This window comes from Hemicordylus capensis, chromosome 4 (assembly GCF_027244095.1).
Source record: "Hemicordylus capensis ecotype Gifberg chromosome 4, rHemCap1.1.pri, whole genome shotgun sequence".
NCBI classification, from domain to species: Eukaryota; Metazoa; Chordata; class Lepidosauria; order Squamata; family Cordylidae; genus Hemicordylus; species Hemicordylus capensis.
Genome location: NC_069660.1, coordinates 283,136,943 through 283,160,724, shown reverse-complemented (window position 1 = coordinate 283,160,724; position 23,782 = coordinate 283,136,943). Strand labels below are relative to the sequence as shown.

The window sequence follows — 23,782 nt, the reverse complement described above, 5'->3', positions numbered from 1 at the left end:
CCAGTCATAAAAGCGCACAAGAAAAATGCCCACATGGAAAAATGCCCACATGGGCATTTTTTGGTGTGAACAATTTTCCGTGTGGGCATTTTTCGGTGTGAGCAATTTTCCATGTGGGCATTTTTCCATGTGAGCAATTTTCCATGTGGGCACTTTTCTTGGGCGATTTTATGACAGTGGGTTTTTTTCTGTGAGCAATTTTCTTGTAGGCTTTTTAATGCGTTTTTTTTTTCATAGAACCAGCTTAAGCGTAATGAACTCATTCAGCAAGTATTCCGTGTGGTTGCTAGGCAACCATTAAGGGCTTCTTTCTATCTACTTGGTTACTGGCAGAAATTGTAGTATGGCAGGGACAGAGCAACCTGTATAGACTCAGTGAACAAGTTTTCATCTTTTCCAGTGTGTGAGCCAATATTGGCCAGGCATTACTGAAGGAGGGGTAGGTGGAAAAGGAGAAATGTGTTTGAGGGGAATATAGATGTGTGTGATAATACAGAACCCAGCACACACTATTATGAAAGGGATGTGCTGAGAGCACACCAGTTGGAGCAATCTCGGCAGATGTCCAGACAACCTTCCAGAGTGTCCATTTAAGGTGTGAGACTGAGAGAGTGAGAGGGAGGGAGAGAGAGGGGGGCGAGCTGTCCATCTAGAACAGGGCTGCTCAACTCCGGCCCTTCTGCAGATGTTGGCCTACAACTCCCATAATTCCTGGCTATTGGCCACTAGCTGGTGGGGGAGCTAAGTTGAGCAGGCCTGATCTAGATGGTCCCTTCAAACAAGTATCTGGAGCATGTGTAAAAGAGCCACTCAGATGAACAGCCCCCCACACTATAAAGGGATGTCCTAGGCAGGCATCAGGATGTCCAATGAGGACAGCCTTGGTGTGTCCCTTTCATAATCACTTGTGCCAGGTTCTAAATTGCCTGTACCAGCCCACAGAGTGCTGTAATCTGATTTCCTCAGAGTATCTGTACCAACAGAGTTGTTAAAACAAACACACACAGTGCAGGAACCTAAAGACACTGATTATTCAAGTGTCCGTATTTCAGGAGTATGACAAGCAGTATTAAGATTACATAAGAAAGTCCAGGTTTTCCTACCTAGAAAGACAAGCAGGCACATGCTGATAGCTAAGATGGAACCAGAACTGAGTCCCACTGGTCTTCCTGCCTTCACAGGGCTAACTTCACACCATTTTCCTTTATAACCTTCAGGGCACTGACAGACATATTTGTCTCGCGACTGTGCCACACATGTCCCTCCGTTGCGACAGTTCCAGTGTCCGCAGGGTGATGAAGTACACTGTTTAAGGCCTGTAAGGTTATCTGTCACTTCCACTTTGCCAGCTGGACACCTGAATAAAGAGAACCACCATTTTTAAATTCATAGTTCTCTAGCAAACTGCTCAGAATTCTGAAATGCTTAAAAATGAGAATGAAGGATCTGAAATCCCTCTTCAAAGCAAGAGGGATGGCTCTGCAAGAGGGCTGCTATAGGCAGCCACCCACAAAACCTAAATAAGAGCAAGCAAAACTTGTAGAAGAAACCATGGGAGGGATTACCTGGTGCTCTCGCCCATACTAAGAGGTTAGGGAATTTACTTGAGCTTATTCTGTATCATGGAGGCTTAGATGCTATCTGTTTCTCCAGCTATGCCCCTAGAGAGAGCTGCCAAAAGCAATGCTTCCTTTGAACTCTGGTGGGGCGTGGAGTTCCCGTGGAACCTGAACCATCCAATACAGCCTTGTAAGCTAGAGATAAGGCTGTGCCATGCCCCCAAGGGCAATGCAGCCTGGCCTAGCCCACGAACACCTTTTCTGCTCTGGAGACTTGCACTTTTGATGCCCTCTCTGAACCCATGATAGTTGCAGAGCCCAGAGTGGCTGTAGGAAATGTTTACAGGAATAAATGGTATCCCACATTGTGAGACAGTCCCATCTCTTAGCAATAGCTGAAATACATAGCAACATAGGAAGCTGCCTTATACAGAGTCAGCCCATTAGTCCCTCTAGCTTAGCATTGTCTTCAGTGACAGGCAGAAGCTCTCTACGGTTTCAGACAGAGCTTTCCCCAGTCCTACCTGGAGATGCCAGGGAGTGAATCTGGGGCCTTCTGCATGGAGACATGGCCGATGCTCTTCCACTCAGTTATGCCCCCTTCCCCTAAGGCAGTGGTTCCCAATAAATTGTAGCTGGGGCTGATGGGAGTTCAGCATCATCTGGAGGCTCCCAGTTTGGGAACCACTGCCCTAAGGGGAATATCTTACAGCACTCGTGTGAAGTCACCCATCCAAATGCAAACTTAGGTGAATCATGCTTAGCAAAGGGGACAATTCTGCTTGCTACAAGACCATTTCTCCTCCTACTTACCTGCTGGGGTGGATGTAAACCATGACATCAGGAAGCAGGAGGGGAGGAGGTATCCCTGCCTGCTCATGTACTGCCTAGAGCTCAAGATGGGAAGCTTCACATTTCTGGGCTAAATCTGGCATGGGCACCACCATGGGCTTCTTCCCTCCCAGGATTCACATGAGAAGTAGGAAGTCCTTATTAGGTACCCACAATGACCCATGCTGGGGTCATCTGCTCTTGATGCTGAAGAGTACTTTTACCATACATAAAGGCTACACTACAGACAGGGCCACACTTGTGGCATTCAACACACTTGCAATCCTTGTGGTTTTAGGGGGAACAGAAGACACTTCCTCTTACAATAGAAAAATTTCAAAAGGAAAAAGAAAAACATGACAGCTTAAGGGGATACCTGCACTCATATTTCCTCCACAAGTCTACGCAGTGGAAAGGACTGTAGCAGGGCTGATTGCTGCAAGCATTGGAATGGCAACCTATGGCAGTGCCTTGCTGCTCCACAATGAGGCTATATTTAGTACTTTGACCATCCAGAAGGAGAGGCTGGCCATTCAGCCGGACATCCCGCATGCAGCCTGTAGGAGACAGAAGGAAGAGGAACGCATTAGAAATTATTTTCATGACATATTATTTCTCTCCCTTTGATAAAAGATTAGGGGATTCATCAGCTCAGGAAGCAGTCCAAAAGCCACCATGCAGATGTAACATCCTAACAGGAGAGCTGGTCTTGTGGTAGCAAGCATGAATTGTCCCTTTTCCTAAGCAGGCTACACCCCATTTTCCATTTGAATGGGTGACTATATGTGAGCACTGATATTCCCCTTAGGGGGTGGGGCCACTCTGGGAAGAACATCTGCATGCAAAGGTTCCAAGTTCCTTCCTTGGCATCTCCAGATAGGACTGGGAGAGACTCCTGCCTGCAACCTTGGAGAAGCCGCTGCCAGTCTGTGTAGACAATACTGAACTAGATGGACCAATGGTCTGACTCAATAGAAGGCAGCTTCCTATGCTCCTATGTAACTGGTGAAGACACATCACTCCAATGCAAACAGACCCATGATGTCACTCTCGTACAAGGATGGAAAACTTTGGTCCTCCAAATGTTTTTAGACTACAGCTCCCATCATCCCAGCCAAGTTGCTAATAGTCAGGTATGATGGGAGTTATAGTCCAACATCTGCAGGAGGGCCAATGCTGCCCTAGTGCAACTGTATGGGTTCGTGCAGAAATAGGTCATCCTTGCAGATATGGCAGAGTGCAAAATTGATCCATGACAGAGAAATGGGTAAAAACAAGAGTTTCCGTGAAATAACCACAATGCACCATCGCGAATGCTTTTCACCACTTTAGATCTGGAAGATTGGTGTAGTACTAGATACCTAATAATATATGTTACATAAGAACCTGCTTTATATTGGGTTAGATCATTGTTCTAATTAGGTCAGTATTGCCTTCACTGTCTGGTCAGTTTCAGACAGGGTCTTTCTCAGCCCTACCTGGAGATGCCACAGATTGAACTTCATGCCTTCTGCACACAGATCATCTGCTTTACCATTGATCAGTGTCCCAATCCTCAAGTGTCTTTATTACAACTGTGTTCAACTCACACAGCACAGAGAGAAACATCCATCAGAAACAGAACACATGCTTCTCATGTATTAAGATCTCAAATTCAATTTACAGCTTCTCTGGTTAAAGGACTTCAGTTGGAGTAGCTAGAAAAGTCCACTAACTGAGATGATGGAGAGCCATTACCAGTCAGAATTGACAGTATTGAGCTAGATGTCACCTACCTTGATAGAAAAATGTTTCTTACATCCTTATAGAATAATGGTACACAGCTGCCCTACTTGCCCCACAGAAACTGCATCTGCCAAATTGATGCTATTGCAATTACACATTATTAGTGGCTCTACATAGATGTCACTAATTTCTGCTGTTTTTCAATTTTTATTTTTAGGAGTTCTTCAGTCACCTCACATACCTTGGAAATCACTTTCTGAACAGTTCACGAGGCAGTTTCCCAGCACAACACTTGCCAAATTCATTTCGAACTGTCCATTTGTGCCCAGAATGGTTGACACCTCATGATCCCCTCCACCATCATTAATACGCAAAAAAAATTCATTATGATACCGGTCTAGGGCTAGTACAACCCACTGGCCATTGTCTATGCGCACAGTGCTTAACTGAAGCACGTGATCTTTGTCTCCCAAATTGAAGCTCACGCCAAAATATCCATTAATTACCTGCAAGTAGACAGAGAATTATGGACTTTATATACTATTTTACAAGATATACACAATAAATATTATTTAGTAAAAATCAGAGGCTTATGTACCACTCAGCACTCCACTGACCCAACAGAGGGGTGTGCGCGCGTTGGTTTTGTCAGATTCTAAGCTGTGTCCACAATGCTAAGGAACTCGAAAATGCAATTTTTAGTAGCCATGGAGCCTCTTTGAGCTCCATAGTAGTGTGGATGTGGCTTAGAACCAGACAGAACCAGTGCATGCATGATGAGCTCCACTTTTGGATTGGCAGGGTACTGTGTGTTACGTAAGCCAGAAAGTTTAGTTAGTAACCAGACTTCCCCTTTACTTAGAAAAAAACCCAAAATGTATTTTTAAAATTATCATGCTGTCTGTAACATCACCATTATGGATAATAGCTCATGAGCCAATTACCTCAACTCTAATATATTCACTCCCATCTGCAGATACCATATTGAGAAGGGTACTGGAAGACATTCTGGTGCGCACCGCAAGTTGGATATAGGTGTTGTAAGTATTAAATACTCTTTTTAGTTCATAATGAATCCAACTATCCTTTCCAAAGGTCCATTCTGGAATAGCTAAATGTTATACAAGAAACATACCACATAAGAATCTGGACTTTTCTTCTTCTTCTTTTACAGTCATATGTTCATTTCCCCCCAAAAAGGTAGTTTCTGGCCCCACAATGCAGATGCCTGCTCTGAATTCAAAGCCGTGGCAAGAAGTCTGCATCCTAGAGCTTAGCAAAACAAAACGTGTGGGCCTTGCTAGTCCCAGAACCAGGCTTGTAGTACCCACATGGGCAGCTGATGTCACTGAACCCATGTCAGCATTGTAGACATTCACTAAGTGCAAGTGTCACCATCAAAGGGGAAGGGAAGTGTGTGTGTACCCAAGATGCTTCCTAGGAACCATTTGGCTCTTAGACAAAATGATCAAGTAGGTACCTGCATTCTCAAAACCACTTTAGGAAGCATCTTGGATGTATTTACATTTCTTCCTCTATCCTGCTGCCATTCCTATTATAGATACTTCTTACTGACAGATAAAAGCTGGCCCAGTAATTTCACTTCCAGCTTCCAGGTTGTGCTTCACACTGACGCCCAAAGGACAGGCCTAGTAGACCCTCACATAGCTTTGAAGCCTTATGAATGGAAGTTGCTAAAGGTTATTGGAGTCTGTATACATTCCATTGTCTGTAGCCACATTAATAAGGTTTTGGGAGGCTTCCTCCCTCCAGAAATTTGGTTTTGAAACAGTTTGTCTGCTCTGAGAAAATTAATGTTTTCATGAAGAAGCTGATTAGATGAGGCCAAACTTATAGCTAGTTTGGATTTGGAGTTCTACTGCTGTGTTACTACTGAGGTCGAATTGAATCACAGAACCATTGAATAGATTCCATGAGAACAGATGGCTTGGTCAGCTGACTTGACAAATCACCTGATTTGATTGGGATTATTTGAGCACCATTTTGGGGCCCGTTTTGCTGGAACAATGGGCCTCAAAATAGTGCTGTCTTTCCAGGGAAAGCTGGTCTACCCACTTGGGTTGGCAGGTAGATCAGCCCTCAGCTCTGGACTTAGCATATATGTCCGCTTCGGATGACCAAGGCAGGCAGATGTGCCAAGTCCAGAGAGGAGGGCTGGTCTACTTGCCAACTACAATTGGCAGACCAGCTCTCCCCAGGAAAAACAGCGCCATTTGGAGGCCTGTTTTCCCAGCAAAACTGGCCTTAAAATGGTGCTCAAATCTCTCTAAGATCTGCATCACAGAGGGGGTGATTCGCTTTGACCCCAAATTAGGCCCTCTATTTTGAGGGAGATTCGATTTGAATCTGCAAACTGCCCCCAATTGAACCCAAATAGATTAGACCTCGAATAAAATGGCACACCCCTAGTTAAAACCCCCTACCACCTGCCACACTCCTGATCTGGCTACTGTTGTTACAGTAAAAGTTAAGTCTGTTAGAGTTAATGACAGGCTTAATGTAATGTGTAATTTGACTCTAAATCTTTCAATTCTTTAACTATTTGTGAAATGGAAACAGAACAAATTATCCCAAACTAAGCAAAATATATATAAACTTACTTTATTTGCATACTTCCCACTGCAGAATTTGGAATGGGATTGGAAGTGGGTGCAGAATATACACAGTCCTAATTGGAAAGCTAACAAATAATCTCATTAAAACTGAAATTTATATCAAACTCTAGATGTCAGTTAATCTACTGCCAAATTCCCAAAGGCTTTCATTGGTATTACGTTTCCCCCCAAAGCGAACTGTACCTTTGTCACACCTTGATCCTGTGTAACCAGAGAAACAGTTGCAGTTAAAAGAATCCCAGTCACCAGTGCATTTGCCATGGGCACCACAGAAAGGGACTCCAGCTTTCTGGCACAGTCCATCAGTCAGCATGCAGCCTGGTGCACTGTTCAAGGATTCTGCAGGGTGCTCTAAATTGTACACCTAGAGAGAAAAGAAGTTAAATTAAAACTATCTAGATAATCAGCCACAGCTAGATTTGATAACTTTGGGAAGGGTGCATAATGTCTTAACACTCTTACCTGGCTATCAACGACAACATTCTGTATGCAGCCAATAAACCCTCTGAAGTGCTTTTGTGAAGTATGGTATGGCAAGGCCTTCTTTACACCACCCAGCTGGAGAGGTTGGTGAACATTAAGAAATCTAACAGCCGCAAGAGCATTGGAGACATTGGAAGCAAAACCATTAACACACATTCAATTTGCCTAGAGGAAAACTGTTAGTTACAGAAGTAGAGAGAATTTTAGTCCCATGTGGTTGTTTTTACTAGAGCTATGTGCAGCCAATGTTATTTATTTATTAGACACTGAAGGTTGATATACTTGATGTAACAAATAAAAGCTACCACTCATTGGCCTAGTTGAGACCCCATGCTGCCTGATCACTAAATAAGGGGTTCCCGACCTTGGGTCCCAGATCTTGTTGGACTACAACTTCCATCATCTCCAGTTTCAATGGCCTTCAGCTCTTAGTCACTATGCCACACCAGCTCTGCCGTAACAATGGGTTATATCTTAAGTGCTTGTAGCATGAGCAGAATAGCTTCTGCTTGTACAAAGGGGCTGTGAGGGCCAGTTTCATCAGCCAGGCTCCAGAGTCCACATGAGAGGTGGTGTCTGGAGAGTTTGGCTTAAAAGGACTGGGGCAAGCCAGAGGCACAGGCAACCGCAAAAGGGGGCCGGCCTTTTGGGGGCTGAAGTCTGAGGGGAAGTTATGCTCAAGGTCCTTCAGTTTTTGGTTTTTGTTTCTTGTTTTAGTGGTTTGTGCTAGGCTGCTCACAGGGATGTGTCTGGGCTCTCTTGTTAAGGATGGAGCAGGAAGTGCATTCATCAGATTGGGGAAGCTATTTCAGTAGTGGTGGGGAATAGAGGATTGGGCTTTGGCAGGCCAGCATGCTGTTACAGTGGAAGGGAGTCCAGTAGCTTAATTATGGTTTTCCTTTCCAGATGCCCTGTCAGCTCTGAGGCATTTGGGGGGCGGGGACAGTCCCAACTCTGCACTGAAATAACCATGCTTCTTTGTAATGCAAGCTCAGTTTAAAATAAGATCAGTTAGTCCAAAATGCAGCTATCAGATTGGTCTCTGAGGTATCCCAGAGAGACCACATTATGCCACAGTTGCAATGGGTGCCAATACGTTTCTGGGCAAAGTACAAAGTGCTGGTTATTACCCTTAAAGCCTTGAATGGCTTAGGCCCAGGTTACCTGAGAGAGCACCTTTTTCTACAAGATCCCCACCGCTCATTAAGATAATCAGGAGGGGTCCATCTTCGGGTGCCACCAGTTCATCTGGTGGTGACCTGGGATGGGGCCTTCTCAGTTGTCACCCCTGGGTTGTGGAACGTGCTTCCCCTGGAAATAAGAAGATTATCTTCCTTGGAGTCTACAAGCACTTAAGATATAACTCGAGGACTGCACCAATTCAGGTGTAAACACAGGCAATGCTAACTTGGAAAAGTATAGAGTAAGAGTGTGTGAACCTAAGGAGGGAGGGGAGAAAAGTGCGATCCTGTAAGGTTTTACAATCAGGCAGTAAGATGTCTGCACCAGACCACTGTTAGAGTCAAATACATGCTTAAATAAACAAGTGTGACCTTTACTCAAGTGACTTATGGCCAAGCAAATAAAATTTACTTACTTATTGAACTTGCAGCCCACATTTTTTTAAAAAAAACTGGCCTTCATCAACCGATCAATCAACTAAAACTTTACTCTACTGATAACTGCTACTACTTATATACCACTTTCCAACGGAAAGTTCTCAAAGCCGTTTGTGTAGAATAATAATAATTTAAACTTGCAGTCCTAGTTTTTACCTCTTGTTTCCTGGAGTTTCAGAAGAAACTTTACAGGCAGATGAATCCATCTTTGACGCTTCCTCCAGGGCACCATCCTCATCCCTAATGGAGACATTCACACAGTGGTCCAGGATCAGCTGTACTTTCTAAAGAGAAAAACATATTTATGTTGTTTGGCCAAACCCAGGGGTGGGGGGGAGAGAAGGATCCATAACGCACAAGAGCCAGCCAATCACTGCTGAGCACAGCCAGCTTCTTCTGCAAACTTGCAGCAAAACCTGAAGCCACAAGTGGATCCAGGAGAGGAGAAAACTGTTCATTCGAACAGAGTGTGATGCGTGTGCTTCCACAGTGGTCCAGCCACTCAAATAATGTTATATTTATGTGTCTCCTTACGACAAACTAGACAAGATAATATAGATTAATAATCAGATCTCCTGCAGGTTTCTTCAAGTTTACAAGCAACTGAGGCCTCCAGGATAAATTAGGTGAGGGCTGGCACTGAAGGGGTTAAACACTTACCTCCATGCCATTTTCAAATCCCTCCACCCACCATATACCAGTTCCAGGGGAGCAACAGCAGGAAGGGGAAATGCCTTCATCTCCTGCTTGTGGGCTTCCCAAAAGCATCTGGATGGCTACTGTGGGAAACAGATGTTAGACCAGATAGGCCTAGGGTCTGATCCAGCAATGCTCTTATGATGTTCTTATGTAGCTGTTAAGCACAGGTTTCTTCATGGTATCTAGTTACAGATCACCCACCATCTCATCTAGTTTGGATCTTAATTTCTGCACTTAAGTGCCTTCTATATAGGGCACAGGTGGTCAACCTGAGGCTGTTGGACTATAGCCCCCATCATTCCCAGCAGCAAGAAATTACAATTGGGGATGATGGGACTTATAGTCCAACAACGGCTGGAGAGCCTCAGGTTGGCCATCCAATGCCAGGAAAGGTAACATACAAGGCTTAGATGAAGTCTCTTGAACGGGTGACTGGATGCCAAAACCAAATGCTTAGAGCAATGGAGGGAGCAGAAATTACATTCAACACTTGCCTTTCCATTGTTCATTATTTGTATGTTATGCCAACGACGATCAGCTACATTGACTTTCTGAGACAGTTGCAAGAACAGCACCCCTGAGCCGTGGCTTAAAGTTAGTGATGGAACACCCTCTGAGAGTTCTGTTTAATAAAACAAAACATAAAATAACATATATTGTATGGTTCTCCTCCTTGATTCAACTAAAACTGCTATTTCCTCCCCTTTGAACACTTAGATTTAAGGAGAGGTGCATGCTAACAGCTGCCATCAGTTTCATAACTTTTCTTAACATCCAGTATAAACAGGGTTACTTTGACCGAGAAAGATATATTTACAACTTCATCCAATGCTCAAACTGTCTATTTGTGTAAATAAAACCAAATATCACAAAGACCGTCTACAGGGACTCTGCTTCCAAGGCTAATCAGAATCCAAGGTGCACTACAAACTCCTGCAGTAGGGGTACCCGACCTGTGGTCCTCCAGATGTTGCTGAACTACAATTCCTACCATCCCAAGCAACAATTATTTGAGCTCCCCATTACCTGGGGAAGTGAGGCAGCTTAAGTAACAGTAAACACTAGAGCAACACGTGACAACTGTAGGCAACTATAAACCTATCTCCAACCTTCTGTGGTTGGGCAAGGGGATTTAGAGGGTGGTGGCCTCCTAGTTCCAGGCTGGTGTCCCACCAAGACTGGTGTCCCTAAGACTAGGGGGAAACTGATTATCTAGACCCAGTTCAGATGGGCTTTCGGGCAGGCTATGGGGTGGAGACTGCCATGGTCAGCCTGATGGATTATCTTCAACCGGGAATTGACAGAGGGAGTGTGAGCTTGTTGGTCCTTTTGGACCTCTCAGCAGCTTTCGATACTATTGATCATAGCATCCTTCTGGAGCGTCTGAGGGGTTTGGGGTGGGAGGCACTTCTTTGTGGTAGTTCCACTCCTACCTCTCAGGCAGGTTTGCTTTGCAGTAGTTCCACTCCTACCTTTCAGGCAGGTTCCAGATGGTGTCACTTGGAGACTGTTGTTCTTCAAAATCTGAACTTTTGTATGGTGTCCCTCAGGGCTCCATATTATCTCCAATGCTGTTTAAATTCTATATTAAACCACTGGGAGAGATCATGAGGTGATTTGGTGCAGGATGTTATCAATATGCTGATGACACCCAAATCTATTTCTCCATGTCAACATCATTAGAAGAAGGCATAACCACCGTAAATGCATACCTGGAGACAGTGATGGACTGGATGAGGGATAACAAACTGAAGCTTAATCCAAATAAGATGAAGGTACTTATTTTGTGAGGCCGGAACTCGGGAAATGATTTTGACCTGCCTGTTCTGGATGGAGTCACACTTCCCCAGAAGGAATAGGTACGCAGTCTGGGGGTGCTTCTGGATCCAAACCTCTCTCTGGTAAGCTTGAGCCCGAAACATTTTGGAGGCCATTATAGAGGCCTCCAAAACATTTTGGCCACCGGGGCCATTTAGGCTTTTGGAGGTGGCAGGGGTGTTCCCTTAAGTGCGGGGGAGGGTGCACTTACCCTTCCCACCGCATTTCTCCTGCTGGCGCTCTGTTGGATCAAAGCCCCTTGGGGCAGCAGTGTACCTCCCTGCCTCCCCATTTGCCCTCATTGGCTGGAAGTGGCCAGAAGTGCTGGGCACGCTCGTCTGCCGTGTACATGTGATGGGGACATCCCCGCTGCCTCCAGAACGGTTCCAGACACATCCCTTCTCTCTGGTGCCCCAGGTTGAGGCAGTGGCCAGAGGCACCTTCTATCAACTTAAAAGGGGCAGCACAGTCAAAAGCCCTACAAGTCACATTACAGAGTTTTACAGAAGCCTGGATGGTGGCTGCTGAGTCTTGAGAGTCTCCTTTTCAACAAGAGACCCTGTATGCATCTTTTAAGCATAAGTTTGACAAAAAAGAGCCCGGAAACAAGAGTCCAGGATGACCCTTTCCTCCCTCCCTCTCCCAATTGCCATCACAGAGCAACCAGGGGCCATTTTGCTCCGAAGAGAGGAGACAAGGAAGAAGTGAGCCTAAGAGGCACAACCTTGTAAAGATCTAAACATGTGGCTTGCTGTGGTGTTCTTTAGTCAAGCTTTTTTGTAAACCACTTCGGGAAGTTTGCCTGGAAAGCGGTATATGAATTCCAAAAACAAACAAATAATGCATGCAATAGAAAAAGGAGCATAAAAGATTTAACCTAGTGCAATAAAATCCTCCACTTCCCCAGGTTTCCCGCGTGCTAGTGGCCCATTGTAAAACAGAAGGCCATCGGCCACTTCGGTGATGAAATCCAAGGAGATACGGCTCTGAAAGCAAGGTTTGATGGGTGGGAACCAGGCATACCCATGTCCTCTGAAGGTGCGTTGGGTCTGCTGGCATTCGGGCCCATGGAAAGCCATAGGGCACTTGCAGCTGTAAAAATAAATGGAAGAATTATGTCTGAGTCTCTCTTATACTACACCTGAACATGCACACTGCTACCCCCACACACATACAATCTCTGCAATGGAGGTTGTTTCTAGTTTCTAAAAAGAAAAATTGTTACTTCTAACAAGTATTGCTAATCAGGCAAAGAGGCTTTAGGCAAACAATCATTACAATATGAGGATAATAATACTGACCAGTGTTCCCTCTAAGGCATGCATGCGGTCACACGATTTTTGATGTCCGCTCAGTTAATTTTAGATCCCGCTCAGGTTGAATCAGGAAGGCCCCACTCTGAATGCACATGCACACACACTGCTTTGATACTGCTGCTCAGGGAAAAAAAACTTCCTCCACACACAGATGAAAAACTTAGAGAGAACACTGATACTGACCCTACCTTGCAGGGTTTTTTTTTTAAAGGATTACTGCGATAATGCCTGCAAATCACTAAGTATTACACCACTCCTTTCTCTCTTTTTCTGCTTGGGAGATATGCACCAGAGACTGAAATCTGCATTTTTGTATGCCATGTTGCAAGTTCAATTACAAAAGTGAGGTATACCTTTTTAAAGAGAGAAAAATCACTAACCTGTAACCCAGGTCCGTATCTATACAGGTACCACCATTAAAACATGGATTTATCCGATAGGAGGAACAGGAGTGGTGCTTTCTCTCTCGAGCTTCACAGATACATTGGGCACTGCTCAACACTGTAACAGAGGCCAGCAAAACACTTCCAGAAGAAGTGATTGTGGGAAGAGGACTGAATTCATTTTTGCTCATGCATCCAGTACCATGAGAGCAGTTTGCAGTCACACACTCGTCTATTCCAACTTGGGTGATGCTGATATTCAAGATGGTTTCCAACTGTGGATTAGATCTAGCTTTAGTGTCTGCTTTTAAATATTAATTTAAAAAGGAACTAAATAACAACAAAGCATCTAGGCTAGAAAACATCAGGCTGAAAACTACAGATGCTGACTGACATTTTTCTCAATATTAATTTTTGAGAAACTAATTTTCTCTATACCGAGACTAATTTTTCTCAGTATTAATACTCAGGAGTTACTCTAAAGGATGACTCAATTTCACTAGCACTTCCTCTAGTAAATATAGTCAGGCTATCAACCACTTCAATATGCAATACTACTAGTGCTTTTTTCTCTCTGTTGCAATTGTCTCAGATCTTGAATGAATATAAGTGTTAATAAGCTGAACAGTCATTTATCTAAAAACATTTTATTATATAAAAAGTGAACAGTCACAAGTTATAACAATGAGAAAAATTATATAAGGTTGAAGATGATTCTGAAAATTATTATTCCAAAATGATTTTTTGGAAACCACCCAAAAAAACCCGGATTCCCCTTTACCAGTAAAGCTCCAAGCTGATCGAACCAGCTCGGTTGAAACTTGAACTGGTGCTGGTTCAAACAGGCCCAAAACCGGGCCGGGTAGGATTCGAGCCGAACAAGCAAAATTAGTTTTGTGCACATCCCTAGTAAGAATCCTAGTTCCCCAGGACTTCAATTTAGTGATTGATAGTGTACCTACAGTATATCCATGAAAACTTGCTGGGGGAAATGCAATCTGCAGAGCATTCCCCATGCAAAGCCATACTTTTTGGAAAGATCTAAAACATAGACTTTCAAAACAAGGACAAAGGGCTACAACAAAGTCAAGTCAATGAGGATTCCATCCAAAATCCTTTTTAAAACATACACATTAAAAATGTTACTCCGAATGGCTATTTCGTATAGAAAACATGTTATTAAAACTGCATACCCGTGTTTTGGACACAGCAACATTGCCATTCAGTTTCTCTGCTCTGTAGTATGGTGACCCATGAACTGCAAACCACACATCTACTCCTTGCATTTCTCCTGGACTATTCAGGACACTGAAGATGTGGACATTTTCAAGTTGGGCTGGTACGATTTCCGAAAAAAGCTTCTTCATTTGGTTGTACTTACTTTCACTTTCGGATGACTGATATATAAAATCCTCTGCAGTGATATCTGTAAAAGATGTGTTTTTTCTTCCATAGGTTTGTGCTTAGGAAAATCGCATCAGGATATGGTTATGGTAACAGCTTTAGAAGTACAATAGAAGTCCATGCAAAATCAATTCTACACCTACTACCTAATTCAGAAATTTTGAATATTCATGCTTTTGAAATGAGGAATCTTTTCTGCTGATTTCTTCTCTGAGGCAGCTTTATTTATTCTACACAACAAAATTTCTGACTATGCTGACAAGTGGTTTTAGAAATGCTTTGAGGTCATTCTACCCCATTATGTGGGGATTTCAACGCACACTGTGAAGATAGCTTTCGGGGGCCTTTTCTATGCAGTGATCCCACACATGTTGCAGAACAATTTGGACTTTTGCACTAGCCTGTATTTCCTGTTCTGTTTACTGTGGGACAACACCATTGTAATGGTGAGATTATTAACTTGAGCGGTTCAGATCCCTATCCTCCTCTGCTCCTGTTGAGATAATGAAGACTTGTCTGTCCCAGAACTCAGCTGAGGAAGACAGTTGCACAAGCAGTTGTCCTCTGTCTTCTGGTCTATTTGGATGTCACCCATTTTTTGGACCCTTGTCACCTTAGTCAATCTTTCACCTACAGAAAGAAATTACACTCCATGGATCCTGTCAGACTCTGCAATCTTTGAAACCATGGATCATGGGGCATTGACTGCTCAGCTATTTAGCAGGTGTCTTTTACCTCTTATCCGGATAGACCCTGCATTGTGAACTGCTTCCTCTTTGATTTCCTTCACAACCACCTTTACAGTAGAGACCACATCAGGCCAGATACCATCTGTAACTTTTACTTTTATAATATAAGTTCCTGCAGGAGTTCCTTCTTTTATACTTAGTAAGCCAGAATTGTCATTGAGGATAAAATACCTGTGTGAGGAAGAAACAATCCATGGCATAATTCAAACAAACTTTGGTAATACACAAATTCTCATTGTTGCTGTCTATGCATACAGCTTAATTGGCAATAAATATTGCCAAGTTTGCCCATTGCTTTTGATTTCAATTTACCTCATGTTGTTTATTCACCCTTATAGCTGAAACTCATATTTATACGCTTGCCTTTTGATGTCTATCCTAAAGAGAATGACACCAGCCAAGACCTCCAAAACTTCAACTAGGCATGGGTCCCGATTTTTAATGGTACTGTTTTCAGTTGTGTAAGGGTCAACATTGATGATTTATATTGCAAGGTGGCAACCACAGGTAGTCCAGTAATTGTGCATTTATACAAGCTATCTTGCAACTGATATGTTCCCTGTAAAACCTCTAATTAAGGTCTATGTTGCAGTCTTAAATCCTTTAGCAATAAAACTCAGATTTCTCTTCCAATTATCTGATTTTCAGGAAATGAGGGAACTGGGTTGCAAATAACACTTTGAGATCAAGGCAGCAGACATGAACACTGCAATGCAATCCTCCCTGTTATAATGGGCTACTGCCTCACATACAGGACAGAGATGGAAAGAAAAGAAGAGTAAGAAAGATTTTTATACCACAGTTGTTTTAAAACCATTTACCAATTTTTGATGTTCACCTATGTCATCAATACAAAAATTTCGGAAATATCAAATGGCAATTTACCTAGGTTCTTTCCCTTCAAAGTGATATGTCTTGTGATCCCAGTCATCATTATCTGGGGCATGAATCTGGCCCAGTACAGTTGTGGGTAAGATACCTACAAGAAGGGGAAGAAAGTATGTTTCCTTAAAAAAGAGAACACATTTTAGATACGTACCAACTTACATACATGTAATCATTTTATTGTCAAGTTATGTTTGCTTTTCAAATCTTCTGCAAATATATCATGCTGCTGGTCCTGAGGGTACCCAAGATACTGTATCACAGAAGACAAATTGACACCTATGAACTGGGACACCTGCTGTCCAGGCTGTGTAAAGTCTGGGGAGCATCCCAACCAGTAGGGGTGTGCATGGAACCGCCAACTGCGGTCCGGCACTGGGGTGGGGGGTAGCTTTAAGAGCAGCGGGAGGGTTTACTTACCCCTCCTGCCACTTTTCTGCTCTGGCGCCGTAGTTGCAAGAGTAATTGGGGCGGCAGGATATCTCCCTGCCGCCCCTTCCCCGCTGTTACTGTAAAAAACTCCCAGTAGTCCTTTGCGCGCGCACAATGTGTGCGCGCACAAAGGACTACTGGGAGTTTTTTACAGTAACATTGGGGAAGGGGCGGCAGGGAGATATCCTGCCGCCCCAATTACTCTTGCAACTACGGCGCCAGAGCGGGAAAGCAGCGGGAAGGGTAAGTAAACCCTCCCGCTGCTCTTAAAGCTACCCCCTCCACCCGAACCGAACCGCCCAAGTCCGGACCGGACAATCCGGAGGCCTTTACAATGGCCTCCGGACTGGTCCGGGCCCATCCCTACCAACCAGTGTTCCCTGTAAGAGGGATTCCCAGATGTTGTTGACTACAACTCCCATATTCCCCAGCCAAACATCATTGCAGCTAGGGATTGTGGGAATTGTAGTCAACATCTGGGAATCGCTCTTACAGGGAACACTGATCCCAACTAGTATTTGCATGAATGGAAGAAGTCATGTTCATGCAAAGTGGAGATGGCCGATCTTTGCTAAAAAAGAAAAAAACAACCCTTCCCTCTGTAGTACCATGGTCCTCAAAATCTGCTCCTCAGGGGCCCCCTACTCTCAAAGACATATTTGAGGAAGCTGAAGGAGCCTATTTGTGGGCTGATGGAAGAGACTGATGGAAATTGCCCCTCCTCTTTTGCACAAACAAAACTTCTTTCATTTGTAGAAGTATTAGTTGGGATGCTGTCCTCCATACCTACAAAATCCAAATTCAATGCTAAGAGGACTAGACCATGAAAAGTCATATTTAGCTATCTGCATGAACTATGAAAATCAAGCAAAATTTGCATATGCTTATGCAGACCACTGAATCAGACCATTGGTCTATCTAGCTCAGCATTGTCTTCACAAACTGGCAGCGGCTTCTCCAAGGTTGCAGGCAGGAATCTCTCTCAGCCCTAACTTGGAGATGCCAGAGAGGGAACTTGGAACCTTCTGCTCTTCCCAGAGCGGCATCTGCTTCCAATATACAGGTTTTTTTCTGACTATGGCACTGCTCAGCAAAGGAACTGGGGAAGGGTGGGACATCAGGTGATATAAGGGCCACAGGGATCATAATCATAGGGTTGAGATGTGGAACTCTGCTGAAGACAGAAGCGCCATCCCTTGATCACTGATGCCGTGTTCAGTGCCTCCTGGCTTCTGAGACAAGGACTCAACATTTCTTGTGAGTAACCAGAAAGCAAATTCATGCAGAGTGCTGCATGTATGTGATAATTTTCTGAATGGTTTAAGCTCCCCACACTGCTCGCAGGCCACTCTGGAAGCCACATCTGGACTCTGGGGTGGCTTTTCGGGGCAAATGATATGCTGCAGCCAGGAGGAAGCTGGCAACCCCCTCCCTCTAGTGTTTGCAGAAGTGATTTCTACTCATGCATGGAAGCTTTAAATCCAAGTCCAAGATTGCAACATGCACGGCCTACAAATGTTCAAACCTATCTACAGAAACAAGGGCTTTAAACATGGGAACATAGGAAGCTGCCATATACTGAATCAGACCATTGGTCTATCTAGCTCAGCATTGTCTTCACAAACTGGCAGCGGCTTCTCCAAGTTTGTAGGCAGGAATCTCTCTCAGCCCTAACTTGGAGATGCCAGAGAGGGAACTTGGAACCTTCTGCTCTTCCCAGAGCGGCTCCATCCCCTGAGGGGAATATCTTCAGGGGCGTATCTAGGGTGGGGCAGGCAGGGCACGTGCCCCGGGCGCCACTTGAAGGGGGGCGCCATTTCTTAAAATTAATTTTTTTTTAAAGGCTGATGAAAACAAAATGGCCACCACACATGCTCAAATGGCCTCTGTGAGGCCCTAGGCCATACCAGGCCTCACAGAGGCCATTTGAGCATTCGTGGCGGCCATTTTGTTTTCAGCTGCAATTTTTTGAAGAATTTTTTTTAAAAAAAAAATGGCAACTGCACATGCTTAAATGGTCCCTGTGAGGCCCTAGAGGCCAGCAGGGGGGAGGGGGAACCTTTGCAGACCCTCCCCCAGCCTTTAGGAAGCCCCCCAAAGGGGCTACAGGTATTTTTTTTAATATATATATATAATATAAGTCACTGTACACATATTCAGATATGTGACTTGTATGTGACCTTCAGACTTGTATTTTTCCGCTGATATTATGGTAAAGTTATCTGAAAAATGGGTGTCAGATGTTTGGACAGGGGGCACAATTTCAATGCTTGCCCTAGGCGCTATTTTCCCTAGATACGCCTTAATATCTTACAGTGCTCACACTTCTATTCTCCCTTTCATATGCAACCAGGGTGGACCCTGCTTAGCTAAGGGAACAAGTCATGCTTGCTACCACAAGACCAGCTCTCCTCTCCTTCTAAAACAATGAATTTTAGAAAGGGGTGGAAAGCAGAAATAGAATGCTGAATTTTGTACCAGATACCAGTCCATGCTTGCACATAAATCTCCCTGACATGAATACACTCCCCAGTGATTGCCAGGAATGACTGGTAAAAGTGGGCAAGCAACCCACCATTAATGTTTTCATTAAAAACAACTGGGTTCCCCAGAACTGAGCTGGGTGGGGGACTGAAAACAGAAAAGGGGCTGAACTCAGTGGTAGGGCTTATCTCGATATCTAGGGTTATCTGCTTTGTATGCAGAAGGTCCCAGGTTCAATTCCTGGCATCTCCAGGTAGGAATGGGAAAGGTCCCTGCCTCAAACCCCGCAGAGCAGCTACCAGAGTAATGGTGAATTGCTTGTCAGAGTAGATAATGCTGAGCTAGGTGGATCAATGCCCTAACTTGGTATATCCTATGTCCATGGTTCATTAAGGAACACATTAAACCCACCCAATTTTCTATATCTTTATTCCCCTCTCCCTCAAATCAATCAAAATTTACAACTGTTGCAAAAGATTCTAGACTGGGCGAGCTATAAGGAGAGAAAAATCCAAAGTCTTTATCCGAGTAAAAAGTAATAATCTGTACACATTCCATGGTCTCAATGCGGTAAAGGGAAGTTGCTGTAAAAAAGAGTCTGGTCAGCTGTAGAGACTGCAATACAGAGCAGGGAATACAGCCTTGGGCACAATCAGTTCAAGTATGCCATCTAACTCCATCACCATCAGCTTACCATTGTAACTGTAAATGAGGCACTCCATGAAGCCAGCTGCATGAGGATGGTCGTTACGGTCCCCAATATTAACAGTTAATGTGTTGGTTGAGCTCATGGGTGGGTTCCCACCATCAACAATCAGAATCCGCAGATAGAACACTTTGTGCACCTCCCTGTCAAACGTATGCAATGCAGTCAGCATGGCACTCCCATTGCTGAAGTCCTGCAAGTTGAAGTAAGTCACACTGCCAAAGTCGCTCAGTAAGTGAAAGGAGAAAGGAGCCCCATTCACTGGGCTGTCCCTATCTTTGGCATATAACAACGTCGAAGTATCATTCATCTGCACAATCTGAGGAGAAGGAGTATTTTCCCAAACAACTGGGTTGTACAGAGCATCAAATTCTGGCCCATTATCATTTACATCCTGAAGAGCCACAAGAACAGTGGCACTGCCACTCAATGCAGGCTGGCCCATATCCGTAGCAATGACCACAAGCTGGTACTGTGCCACAGCCTCATAATCTAGCGAACCAGCCACTGTGACCCAGCCATCATTGGCCACAGAGAATTGCCAACTGGGGTCTGACTTGTTCAGCAGAGAGTAAGAGAACCTTCCGTTCAGCCCAGAATCTAAATCAACAGCAACAACTTGGACAACTTTCGTTCCACGGGGAACGTCTTCAGGCAGACCTGCCACTTCATAGAACTGTGGAAAAAACATGGGAGCATGGTCATTGGAGTCCTCCACGTAGATGACACAGTGAGCTATGGTGAAGAAATCAAGGTCCTCAGCTTTCACGGTCAAGTTAAACACCCTCTCATGAGGCTTTTCAAAATCTATCTGTTTCCTCAGCCTAATGACACCACGCTTATCTGCTTTGTCTGTCTCAATAAGGAATTTGCGATCATCGTCTCCATCCAGGATGCTGAAAGTCACCATGGCATTCTCTCCTTCATCTCCATCAGTTGCAGACACCTCAGCAACCTCAGTGTTGACACTAGCATCCTCAGAGACGAAGGCTGTATAAATATTTTGTGTAAAGGTTGGAGCATGGTCATTTATGTCAGTGACCAAAATAGTGGCAGTCCCTGTTCCTGTAAGACCCCCTCCATCCTTTGCTTCAACCACTACCAGGTACTTGTCTTCTTTCTCTCTGTCTAATGATCCTAACATGGTGTAGATGGTGCCAGTCACTGGACTGATGGAGAACAAGTTGAGGTTAATCTCATTTTGGACGTTCTGAATAATGCTGTAGGTCAGCACTGCATTCTTCCCGGCTCTAGGGTCATCAAGGTCTACTGCTGACATCTCCATTACAGTGGACTCAGCTGGGGAATCTTCAGGAATTTGCCCCATAAAGCAACCATCCAAGGCACAAAGGAAAAAAGGGGCATTATCATTCACGTCTGTCACTTCTATGATTACATCTGCAAAGCCAGTTAGACCTTCACCATCTTCATCTGTAGCAAGAACAAGGAAACGCCACACACATCGTCTTTCTCGATCTAACTTTTCATTTGCCAAGATATCCCCTGTGTATTCATTGATGGTGAACTCACTTTGGGCTCCTTGTCCATGCAAAGAGTAGCGAAGGACACTCTGATCAGCTTCCTGATCCGGATCAGTAGCGGAAACCTGAAAACAAGGGCAAAGATGGTCAGAGCTGTAAAAAAGAAGAAGATCAAGATCATTTACTGCAATCATCTGCCATCTTTATGAAGTCTAGTACAGTCCTAGCAATATTGGTATGCTGTAAAAGAGTATTCAATTATTCATATTCTCTGAATTAGGAACTTTATTTGAAAAACTGCCCTGGTTATAGAGGTATAATAAAGTGTGCTGTTGAGTCGGTGCCGGCTCCTGGCGACTACAGAGCCCTGTGGTTGTCTTTGGTAGAATACAGGAGGGGTTTACCATTGCCATCTCCTGTGCAGTATGAGATGACGCCTTTCAGCATCTTCCTATATTGCTGCTGCCCGATATAGGTACCAGCAGGGATTCAAACCAGCAACCTCTGGCTTGCTAATCAAGTCATTTCCCCGCTGCACCATTAGGTGGCCTTAGTAGAGGTGGTGAAACCATAAACATATGATGTTGAAAGAGATGAGGTCAAAAGAAGAATGCAAAAGGCTTGACAAAACACACTTATTTTAGAGAAGTTTTTTCACTCAGTATAGGAGCGACACTATCCCTCAGAAGGGACTGCTCACAAAATTATCTCCCATCCAAATTTCTTTTCAAGTTTTAGAGTTCCAAATTATAGGTCTTGCCTGAAGTCTACAATGGATCAATGTCTTAGGAATCCGTCATTCGCCTGTTTTGATTTCTAGGGATCGTAGAGACATGTGCCAGAGCTTTAACTTGCTTCCATTCATTCTTGTCTCGATTGAACATACACTTGTCAGTACCAATATTACACAGCACAAAAAGGAATTCTGATTCTTCTGTGTGCTCATTATGTCATGTTCAATAATGACTGCTTATGCACATTGGTAAGGCAAAGGGGGAAATGACAAGAATAGATATAAGGAAATGAAAGCTGAGCAGAAGTACATGTGTGCCAGTTCTGGAATTAATTTTTGAAATTCTCTATGTCAAATTAGAAGAAAATCAGTTCAGTAAACTTACAGAACAGCCACCAAATCAGGGAAATCTGCTCGTCCCTTTCTCTCAGCCTAACCTACTTCACAAGGTCAAGAATGAGAATAAAATAGAAAACGTCAAGTGTACTTCAGTGGGTTGACTGCAGAAAAGTAAGATATAAGATTAATTAAAACAAATGGTTATTTACCTGTAATACAATTATAGGCAGATCAACAAGCTCCTCCAAGACACTGCTGTGGTATTCGTTCTGAGAGAAGACAGGTGCTTCATCATTCTTATTGATGACATTGATGACAACAAGAGTGTGGTTCTCCCATTTCCCATCAGAGGCTACCAACTGAAGCTCATAATGTTGCTCTTGTTCATAGTCTAGACTCTGAGCAATCAAGATGGTTCCCGCTTCGGGTTCTACATCAAAATCTCCTTGTGCATTTCCTGATGTAATCTGATATCTTAGCTTGGAATTAGATCCTAAACAGAAAACAAATATGGTTGCCATCACATTATCCTGCTCACTACATTTCAGTTCTTCAGGCACTAGGGCCAGCTCCAGCATTACTTTCAGAATGCTCAAAGAATCCAGAAAGGTAGAAGTAGAAGGTTCATGTGTATCTACTATATTTCCAAAAGACCATGCATGGATGGTGAGACTCTGAATGTGAATCCAGATTACTTTCCTTTCTATTACATTATATCAAAGCATCTAGTGACAGTATACTAGCCGCCCAGAGACGTAAGTTTGGGCGGGGAATAAATTTAATAGATAATAACAATAACAATAATAGAGGCATGAACTTAGCACAATTGATACAAACCCGATACAGGATCCATGATGACAACAATAAATAAGAAAAATATACTCTCTCTTTTCCCCTGACTTCCTAGCTGAAAAATTATGAAATAGGCTAAGACATATTTCTTCTTCCTTTCCTTTTAAATAATGACAGGTTGCTTACCTGTAACTCTTGTTCTTCTAATGGTCATCTGTGCTCTTACATCTATGGGCTTGTGCCTGCGCAAAGACCCCAATTCGTAACATTCCAAGCTTGTTACAATCCAGTGGGAACTCTGCTCCCTCTCCCCTATGCAGCTGTGCCAGCCTCTCCCTCCTCAGTCTCTGAGTCCACCTCTCACACTAATGAACAAGAGGAGGAAGGGAGAGTAAGAGCACAGATGACCACCTGTCAAGGAATCGCTTGACAGTGGGGTTCCTGAACCACAAGGGGTAGGAGGGAGAATATAGGCCACAATGGGCACTAAATGGTACTTTAAGAGAAGAGAGTGAGTCCCTGTTCCTTGAGATGAAGTAAATAAGAGCAGACGATCTTGGATATCATAGAAGTGTGCAAGAGGCTATTGGAGGAGAGAAAGGTCTGGAAATGCTTCCACTTCTGCGAATAGGAGGACCAGGTGGAGGGCTTCCACGCTGCCTCTAGGATTCTTCGGAGCCTGGTGGGGAAGAACACCGCATCCTCCAC

General features: G+C 43.9%; 1 protein-coding gene across 1 annotated transcript in view; it reads right to left on the bottom strand.

Annotated features, from left to right (window-relative positions):
* Positions 1-23,782, bottom strand: part of LOC128323230 (neural-cadherin-like) — an 88,940-nt gene that overhangs the window by 5,558 nt on the left and 59,600 nt on the right. The window contains exons 17-31 of the mRNA XM_053245963.1: positions 22,492-22,775; positions 19,718-21,335; positions 16,108-16,201; positions 15,209-15,393; positions 14,263-14,495; positions 13,067-13,344; positions 12,248-12,462; positions 10,047-10,174; positions 9,010-9,137; positions 7,214-7,337; positions 6,935-7,115; positions 5,060-5,226; positions 4,357-4,621; positions 2,767-2,947; positions 1,104-1,357 (exon numbers count right to left, since the gene is read on the bottom strand). Of these exons, the coding sequence (XP_053101938.1) occupies positions 1,104-1,357; positions 2,767-2,947; positions 4,357-4,621; positions 5,060-5,226; positions 6,935-7,115; positions 7,214-7,337; positions 9,010-9,137; positions 10,047-10,174; positions 12,248-12,462; positions 13,067-13,344; positions 14,263-14,495; positions 15,209-15,393; positions 16,108-16,201; positions 19,718-21,335; positions 22,492-22,775 (4,335 nt within the window). The remainder of the gene's footprint in view (positions 1-1,103; positions 1,358-2,766; positions 2,948-4,356; positions 4,622-5,059; positions 5,227-6,934; positions 7,116-7,213; positions 7,338-9,009; positions 9,138-10,046; positions 10,175-12,247; positions 12,463-13,066; positions 13,345-14,262; positions 14,496-15,208; positions 15,394-16,107; positions 16,202-19,717; positions 21,336-22,491; positions 22,776-23,782) is intronic.